Genomic DNA, 9,929 nt, shown 5'->3' on the forward strand with positions numbered 1-9,929 from the left:
TGCTAGCGTGGGTAAGGATTTGGCACATAATTTATTATCCAGTTTTCCTAATGCATCTCTTCACAGTTCCATCGAACCCGATAATCCTATGCCGGACTCTATGGTTTTACTAGGTACTGACAATGCGGAAATTGAAGATATTATTTTGGGGCTAAAACTAAACTGCGCGAAAGGATGGGACGGTATTCCGACCTCCTTGATTAAGGAGGCGAGACATATCCTTATCCCGGTCTTAAAACACGTGTTTAACCTTTGTCTCTCTTCCGGTACTTTTCCGACTGCTTTTAAGAAGGCACTAGTTCATCCTATATACAAGGCTGGGGACAGATGTAGTGTCAATAATTATAGGCCCATATCAGTTTTACCTGTCCTTTCAAAAATTTTGGAAAAAATATTGAACAGAAAACTAATACAGTACCTAAATCATAAAAATATTCTATCCTCTAATCAATTCGGCTTTAGATCAGGTAAATCAACAGAGGACGCCGTTCTAAATTTAACTAGTACCATTGTTAATAATTTAAATCAAAAGTCGACTTCACTATGTATTTTTCTCGATCTTACAAAGGCTTTTGACACTGTGTCTGTCCCCCTGCTTCTGTCTAAGCTTCATCGGATTGGCATTCGTGGTGTGGTGCTCGATATCTTTAGGAGCTACCTTAGTGATCGGTCACAGTGCGTCGCGGTTGGCGAATTTCAAAGTGATAGTCAATCAATCACCTACGGTGTACCCCAGGGCAGCGTCTTGGGGCCAACCTTGTTTCTAATTTATATCAATGATCTTTGCCAACTAAGCCTGCCCAACTGCAAGATTATAACTTATGCCGATGACACTGCGATTGTTACACATGGAAAAAGTTGGCAGGAAACGCGCTTGTTTGCAGAATCCGCTCTAAATAGTGTAATGTCTTGGCTGTCTCGTAACTTGCTAACATTGAACTTAGGAAAAACTAAACTTATCACTTTTTCTCCTAGGCTTTCGTCTCAACCGGACTCTTCATTTAACCTTATTGCTCATACTTGTAATATGATCCCAAATAATTCATGTGCTTGTGTCTCAATCTCTCGTACTCAAAACATCAAGTACCTGGGTGTTATAGTGGACAGCACTATGTCTTGGACCGAACACATTGGATCTGTTACAGGAAGAGTTAGAAAACTTATCTTTGTTTTTAGTAAGCTAAGGGTTGGTGCCGATCTTGGTACGCTCAGGATTGCTTACTTTGCTCTTGCCCAGTCAATCATATCATACTGCATCACAGTCTGGGGTGGTTCTGGCAAAACAAAAATTCTTCCGCTTGAGAGAGCCCAAAGGGCTGTCTTGAAGGTGATGGCCTACAAGCCTATCAGATATCCCACCAAGACGATACATGATTTCTGGGAAATTCTTTCAGTACGCAAATTATTTGTTTTGAACGTTGTACTCCGTAAGCACAAGCTTCTTATTTATAGTCCCGCTTTACTGGAAGGCAAAAGAAGAAAGGATAGAATTTGTGACTCTGTCATAAGTAGAATTGTATTAGCTAAGCACCATTTTGACTGCATTTCATCTTCTTTATACAACAAAGTAAACGCAGCACTCCACATCTACTCCCTTCCCACTTTCAAATGCAAAATCCTTTTAAGTGAATGGCTTCTTGGTCTTGATTATGACGCAGTAGAAACTTTGATAAAGTAGTGGTAATGGTAATTGTATAATTTGGAAAAAATTGGTATCAAAATAAAAATAAATCGAATCATAATGAAACTTGCACTCTCAGCACGAACTATACACACACACTCACAGTTCTAAATAATGTGTAAACTTAACTATTTAATTTATAAAATAGAAGTTAAAATTAAAATTAAGTCTAATATTGAAACAAAAATACTTTTACGTCTGCAATGTCAGCCTGTATGAGGTGGGCGCTAGCAACTGCGACACAGTCCTTGACTAATGCAGTTGCTAACGCAACAATGTTTGTGCATGTAAGTGTTTTTGTTGCCAATAAAGATTTTATTTATTTATTTATTTATTTATTTATTTATCTTTAAGCTCTGTGAGTGAGCGGCTCTTTTATCTGTTTTGTCATTTTAATTAGCTACAAAGAAAAATTTCCATTAACCCATTATAGACTAGCGGTCCCATATGGTACCACTTTTTTGTGTGTTTTAATTTGGCTCTATACATTAACACGTGAAAAGATTCAGTGCTCTGATTGATGCAAGTCGTAGCCAATAGATATGGTCTATGCTTCTAGGAATAAAAATTGACAGTTATTCTTTTCATTTGTGTGTAATAAATGATTGAAGTGAGCGCATCAAAATTTTCTCTTAAAAATTGACGCGCCATTCAAGTAAGTGATCATATTTTTTTTGTGTGATAGTGAAATACTGATTTTGTTACAATCTTGTATTCTCCATAAGTGCTCTAATTATGAAATGGTGTAAAATTACGTCGATAGGTAATAATAATTGGAAATATTGTATGTCAAAATTACTGGTACCGTACGGTACCGCTAGCCGCTTACCGTGTCTTTTTCATTATTTTATGATTTTTAGTTTTTACTGTATTTATTGGGAAGTATGTGATATATTCAATGGTATATAAGGTATACAGGAAGATAAAGTAAAATAGTTTCCTATACTTTACAAAACCATGGGTTTTTGTTTATTTTAGATGTAACTTACACGAAACATTGGCAGTTTTGGAGGACGATGAAGGTCCCAAGACGAAGCAGATATTTATAGAACGAACTCGAGATAATTGCAATTCTCGAACAATATTAGAGCATAGGAAATGTTACGTGGGGCTAAGTGCAGCGTGCAATGCCAAGCTCCATTCCAAATTTTTGAATATTCAAAGATAAAAATGAATATTCCTTACCCAATATACAGTTTTTTTTACATTTAATATCACTTCTGTTATTTGCTTGTATATTAATACATATAATAATAATAATAAAATATATAATTTACCCTATTTTTATAAAGTCCATGATAAAGTTATGTTTTAACCGACTGACACGGTAAGAGGCTAGCGGTACCATATGGTACCAGCATTTTTTTTCTAGATTACAGGTCGGATCATTTTTTTAATGCTTGTATAGCATTATGTAGACCATAATTATGAACATATTTCAAAAAAACAAAAATCTGACACTTTAAGAAAACTCAGTCTATAATGGGTTAAATAAGCTAAGCAATTGTAAATTTGACTGTTCTTTAGACAATGCAGTAAGTCCACTTATTGTACCTACTTGCTGAATGCCTAATTTCACTAAAATAAAAAAAGTATAAAGTAGACACTTTAAATTCCTTCCCGAATAAACTAATTATCTCAAATCAAACGAAAAGTTAAAACAAAAAAATTGTCTCATTTTAAAAACAGTTCATTTTCTTGTTCATTGTACCTTATAGAGGTTTGCAAAACGCTTCTAAACGATTAATAAGGGCCAATGTTCAGCGGACGTTCTTTTCAGTGGCTAAAACGAGGATGATGATGATGATAATAATATAGTTACTTACTTTGGTAGTCTTTATTGTCCTATCTTTAGGTCTATTTAACTTCCAAGTAATTCCTTATATAGATTTATCTTTTTACATACCCAAATACATTCAAAATTGTTGTCTTTTCCAAGATAACTAAATAAAGTTGAAGAAAATGTTCCCTAAACTGCAGTTTCTTAAGCACACAACAATAAACATTAGTATTCAGAATTCAGACTAGTGCTATCCCCCGGGCACCCCTATTACTTCCAAGTCTAGACAATATTTTTTCAAAGCCGGGAACGGTCAGAGTTCCAGTGGGAATACTAAGAGCTGGGGGAAGAAATTTATTAATTTATTTTTCCACTGGATTTAACGTTGCATTGGAGGTTGGTTTCGTGATGGAAATTCGCGGTTGGTAATTTTTGGCTATTGTGTTTTGCTTGATATTTGAATCAGATCATGTCTCAAGAAAGATCTTGGGGAAGGACACAGTTCTCTTGTCTTTTATAATATCTACATCAGGTGACGTTATACCGAAGTAGTGGTAGGGTTAATACTGGGACGTGTAAAAGTGCTTTTTGAAAGTCAGCTTCAAAATCAAAATGAGTCTATAAGTTTTATGTTTTTATACAGGTTAAGACCTTTCTCAGAGTGGATAAAAAAAAAATTAAGAACAAAATGTACCTACATATAAAAAAATGATGATCAAATTTTAATCACAGTTCTATTGCTTCAGTCATTTTTTTAACGTACGACAAAATTATAAAAACAAACGGACCTATAACGTCGCATCTTTGCAAATCTTGCATCATCGTTAAAAAGTAGGTACCTACATTACTATTGCTGAACAGTGTGTGATGTCATACGGACGTTGATTAGTTAGGTGGTCATTTATCTGAAGGGTTAAGACCACCCCTGCGAATCAAGAAACAATGGACAATCAATTGTTACCTACGTGAACATATTATGCGACCACTTGGGGATTAATGGGTCAAATTAATGCGATTATATGCGTGCTATGCAAATCCTAGGAGTTTAAGTTCTTCCATATCCCCCAAGAGCTGAATCAAGATTATTTTCAGCATTTTCTAGCTCCAGGAGCCCTGATTAAGGCGGAAATCCAAAGTTTTCTCGACGCAAATTAGCATTTTGTTCCGTGGCCTCCGATGCATGTAAACTTGGTTTAATTGGAATTTTCTCATCTTGAGAAGTTTCCGCGCATTGCGGATCAATTTCCAATTCAGAGTATTCTATTCGCGTTTGCTTGGATGCTGAAGGATGTACGGTGGTCGACAGAATATATCGATACTTTAAATTATTGCCTCTTCTCTACATCACCTCAATAGTCACGACCACGAGTGATATTGACAAGACCTTGACGTTAAAATTGCTAAATCAGCAAGTACCTAAATGTAAGAAGAAATTTAAGGTGTTAATCATTTTATACGAGTACCTAACTACTTAGAACTTTACTCAGAGATCGTAAAAGAGACCCTAAGTTTGCCAATTAATTGTACTTATATTATGAAAAACAGATTTTTAAACCTGTCTCCTATAGATTCTACATTAAACAAGAAACGAGGCCCCCAAGTCCTAATAAAATTCAGACATAGAAAAACAACAAAAAATAGTAGATTAAATTGGACTTATCGTGAATAGACTTTATTCTAAGATTGATAAAATGGTCTATTTTTCAATAGCAAAATTCCCGTACTTGTTTAGTTATCACTTTTTAGTTAATTTACAAGTTATCATAATCAACTATCAATGTTTGCCAAATCTTTTTATCGTATTTAATGGATACTATGAACTATCAGTAACATCATATCTTAGGAGAAGATAATAATCTCTATAATCTGTCATTTTACGTGTAACATACTTATAATATTCACTGCTGTCGTTTCATTAGTGGTACGACAAAACAGTAGTATGTTTTTATGATCTGATACTATGTTTTTTGAAAACACGTGCAACAAATAACAAAGGCAAATAATATAAAAATGTTTATTATAAAAAAAGATCATCAACAACTTATTCAAATAGAGAATTTAAGGATGGGGGACGAAGAGGTCGCCAGCTCTCCTGGCGCCAACGACGATGCCTGCCCAAGTCTCCCGGCAGACCTGCTCGATGAACCGAGGGTCCAGAATGAAACCGTTCATACCAGCGTTCAACCCTGGAAGCTCGTAAGTATACGACAGAGGCACGCCGATGCTGTGAGCGTAATCCTCAGAAGCACCTGATGCGCCGTACCCAATAGTCAGAAGAGAATTGCCAACAGAATATCTAGGGAAATTAGGGAGACTATGAGTGAAGATCTCATCAGCCATAGCAACTCCAACGGTCTGGAGTGCAAATGCGTTGTTGGATAAAGAACCATCATGTCCCCAAGGGTACAGGATCATGCTACCAAAGCTATGCATGGTGAGGTACAGAGCCATTCTGCTAAGGTTCTCGTGGAGGATGTCACGAACAACCCTGGTCTCGATTTCGGAGAAGGCTGTAGGGCCTCCGTAAGTGTCGGAGCAAGGGTTGGTGCTGGTTCCGACGGTGTTCCATGCGAAGTCGTAGTTGCGGTTGCCATCAACGCCTCGGCATAATGCAATGCTGGTAGCCGAACGTGTCTTCCTCCAGAAACGGTTCTGAAAATTGATAAAGAGTTCAATTCACTGAGTATGTGTGCCAAGTACGTCTTATGCTTTATTGATTTTATAGTTTCATGACCTAATGAACTTTAATTCCCACCCAAAAAGGTATAATTTAAAATACTATATTGTAGTGTATAAATTGATAATAACATGAATGACATTCATTTGATGACTATGTGATTTATTATACAGATTTTTTGATTACTTCACGAAAGCAAGTCATATTATTATAATAGCAACCATCGCACCGAACGGAATGGAAACTAACTCAAAATCTGAATACTTACAGATGTGTAACTGTGTTCATAACCGTCAGGGTTGACGATAGGCAAGAGGATCCAGTCGAACCTCTCCAGTAGGTCAGGTTCGGTGACATCCTCCACCAGTTTCCTGATCGCCCAAGTGACGGTGGGTGGTGAGATCCATTCCCTGGAGTGGATGCCTCCGTCAATGAAGATCACAGGCTTGCTGGTGTCTTGGAAGTTGGTGGTGGATATCTTCAGGTACTTGATGGGGCGGCCTTCGAAGGAGTTGGCGGGGCTGACGAGGGTGACCACGTTGGGGTAGCGACGAGCGATGTCGTCGAGGTAGGCGTCGTACTTGAAAGAGAAGATGATAGTTCTAATTTATGGGTCAAGGATTCCTTCCACTCAAATTTTAAGATTATGTTCAATAATAAAGAACAAGTGGACAATCTAATTAATTTGCAGGTTAGTATCGGAAGATTATCAGGACACGTACTGATTGATTAGACTTTTATTTAGTTATAACAGTTTATTAAGTTATCTAGTAAAGGATTGATTTGATTTTGGATTTTAATAATTTTTGGACTTAATTATATTTTTTTGTTAGTTGACCTATCATTTGCACATATCACAACACAAATACTTTCAAATTGTGCCTGGAATATTGTCATTCGATCGGTTAAGACTGATAACTATTTTAAACTAGAGATGAGATTTCCCTAGGTTATGTTTATTAAGTAGATACTTACGACACTTAGAGGCTGATAATTGTCATAAGGGATCCTGGCACCCCCATTCCTGGCCTTCTCTTGAACCACCTCCTCGATAATCCTATCATCATTCTGGAGCGCCCTAAAACGTAAATTGAAAATTTTACAATCCAATAATATAGATGAAATTATTTTACTACGGCTCCAAATTTGCACTAAGGAGCTTAGGGTTGGGATGAGTAATTTTCAAAAGAAATAAACGGACCTTAAAATTGATCAATAAAGTTAATTTACGTATTAATTTGTACATAAATGACTCAGTATTTTGTTTATTAAATTAGACGATGTAAATTTTACGTCAGCCATTATTGTTTATTCAACTGTTTCTACTAGACCGTTGAAAATATTATATCATTGTAAAATATTTGGTCGAAAAGTCATTGATTTTTAAATGTGTTAGATATCTATGTTCACTTGGACTAATATCAAATTACGAGTATTTATTTAATGACAATGATATAATTTGGGTTAAATTTTATGTAACCAAAACAGGACACTAGTTTCAAATTTTGATTTCAAAATGACCCTACTCACTTGACTACGTCATCGGCATGGACCCTGTAGGACAGGCCAAAGGCTTTCAGGCTCTTGGTGAACGCAGCCTGGAATTCAGGCTTGACCAGGACCAAGGTCTCCTGGCTGCTGGTCACACGGCCCAGGAAGTCTAGCTGGAACTCATTCTCTAAGGACTGCAGAGCATGTTGCTGTGCTTGGTTCTTCTGTCCTACAAAGTAGGATTTGTAACTGTGGACAAAAAGTTTCACGTAATCAAAAGTGGAATCACAGAAGAATCTAGTGAATATGGTGAAGACGTATATAGTTTAGGTGCTTCTTACTGTCGAATATTTATAAAGAAATCAAATATTTATAAAGACGTTACTTACTTAGTTATCACAAATAGAGAAAGATAATAATAAGTTTAAAATAATATTAGAGTAGTTAGAGTATTAGCATACGTTTGAACAATAAACATTAATAAGACTTCAAAGCAAACCATACTTCAAAAGAAATTTTGGCGTAAAGGTCAAGAATTTGAATCTATGTGTACTAAACTACTAACTACCAGCTTTAGAAGCCGAAATTGCAAACTACAAGATCACGTAGCCAATAGCAATAATGGAAAAATATTGATACCGTTAAAGGATTTCAAAATCTGATTTTGAACTGGAAGCACTACTAAATACTGACATCTAATTTAATTATAATAGGTGTGATTTTGCAACAAACAACAAAAATATCACTGACCCAGCATATTCCTCGTGCTTGGCGTAGACCGCCACGAAAAGCAACGCGATCGCCAACACCTTCATCTCGATAGCTGCTGATCTGACACTAATCTACACTTTTATAACGGCAGCAGTTGATAAAACACTTTATCTTAGATCTGATAAAACCCAAAATTTGATAACATTGATTGTATTCCTAATCCCTTTAGTTGTGTGTCAGTTGCGTTGTTCTATTGAACACTCATTCATACTTTGACTCTACGTAACCGACTCCCACAATTAATTTGTAATCAAAATGACTTACACAGAACAATTTCATTACAGCCTTCTTCTTTTAGAGTGAAGATATTTTCTCAAGTATTGTGAGAAATTTTGACGAAAACTAGAGATTCAATCACAAATATTACTTAGGGAATATAATTTCTGTATTTATGTTGGTTTTACGGAATAAACTGTAATTTAGACTAACTTACAAAACTTCTGCATTTAATATATCGACTGGTTAAAAAACATTAACTTCTGCTAGTCATCAATTATAGGTATCTCAAAGATCAATCAATATTTCAATACAGGCTGAATTTAAAAACAGATGTTTCATATATAGATATACTTCCAATTTCTTTGACCACCTACCAAAATATTCGGTCCTTTTCTATGAATTCTTATTTTACTACAACTCATTCCTTGCATTCCTGATGGAAAGTGATGATTATACCGAAAGTGGAAGTAAAATAAATAAATAAAATAAATATTTATTTCAGGCATAGCCCATAAAAGTGTTAGTAACAAAGGTCTTATAAACTATGGTTAGTAAATCACACAATAACCTAAACATAATTAAAGAACGACAATTTGGTGTCTTTAGTAAGATGGACGCGTGTCCAGTGCTGCAAGGTGTGTGTTGAGTGTTGGAAGTAAGCTTCACGCAGAATCGTCAACCACAGAGGAATTGTCTGTCTCAATAGAATTCTGTTAACATTGTTTTTATGACGACAGATTTATAATTCAAAAAATAAAGAATCACCTCCTTTGCATTAAATTGAAAATGACGAAAGATTGTGTTAATTGCAAAATAACAATATTATTATCTTAATTACGTTTATAAGAACTCAATCAATGATAAAAATGTTTATCATCCAATTTTAAAGTATAATTCCACTTTGTGATAGGTTGCTATCAGAGGTGCTTAGCTGGTCGCAATGAGGTTGTAGCTCGAGCTTATTGATGATAACTATTTTAGTAATGCATTTCCAAAAATATTAATAAAATATCAATCAATTCAGACAAAGATCGGCAGAGAGGTTTTCAGACTATGCACTTGCATCTTATGCTCTTTATGTACCCAAATCAGCCCAAATCTCAGTTACCTAACTAATCAGTCATCATCATTTCAGACAAAGGACATTCACTGCTAACATATCCCTCCCCAAATGATTACCATATAGGCCACAAGGTGGACAGACGATCTCACAAAGGTGAAGGCTTTGGATGCAGGTTGTCAATTTGGAAGTTAATCAATAAAAATGATTTATGGTTGATATTACAATTCTTTGAATCATCGTCATTAAA

The 9,929-nt window shown here is 35.6% G+C and overlaps 1 protein-coding gene across 1 annotated transcript; it reads right to left on the reverse strand.

Annotated features, from left to right (window-relative positions):
- Positions 1-5,461: 5,461 nt before the first annotated feature.
- Positions 5,462-8,486, reverse strand: LOC135081042 (carboxypeptidase B-like). Its single transcript, XM_063975762.1, has 5 exons — positions 8,380-8,486; positions 7,669-7,878; positions 7,114-7,216; positions 6,407-6,718; positions 5,462-6,113 (listed from the first exon to the last, which is right to left on the reverse strand). The coding sequence occupies exons 1-5, from the start codon at positions 8,442-8,444 to the stop codon at positions 5,520-5,522; spliced, it is 1,284 nt and encodes a 427-aa protein (XP_063831832.1). The 5' UTR covers positions 8,445-8,486; the 3' UTR covers positions 5,462-5,519.
- Positions 8,487-9,929: the final 1,443 nt, after the last annotated feature.

Source organism: Ostrinia nubilalis, chromosome 19 (genome assembly GCF_963855985.1).
Source record: "Ostrinia nubilalis chromosome 19, ilOstNubi1.1, whole genome shotgun sequence".
In the NCBI taxonomy this organism is placed as follows: domain Eukaryota; kingdom Metazoa; phylum Arthropoda; class Insecta; order Lepidoptera; family Crambidae; genus Ostrinia; species Ostrinia nubilalis.

Coding starts and splice junctions, on each gene's coding strand:
- LOC135081042 (XM_063975762.1), bottom strand. CDS start 8,444: ATGAAGGTGTTGGCGATCGCGTTGCTTTTCGTGGCGGTCTACGCCAAG. Junction 7,217..7,668: donor CATGCCGATGACGTAGTCAA/GTGAGTAGGGTC, acceptor TTTACGTTTTAG/GGCGCTCCAGAATGATGATA. Junction 6,719..7,113: donor ATTATCAGCCTCTAAGTGTC/GTAAGTATCTAC, acceptor TTCTCTTTCAAG/TACGACGCCTACCTCGACGA.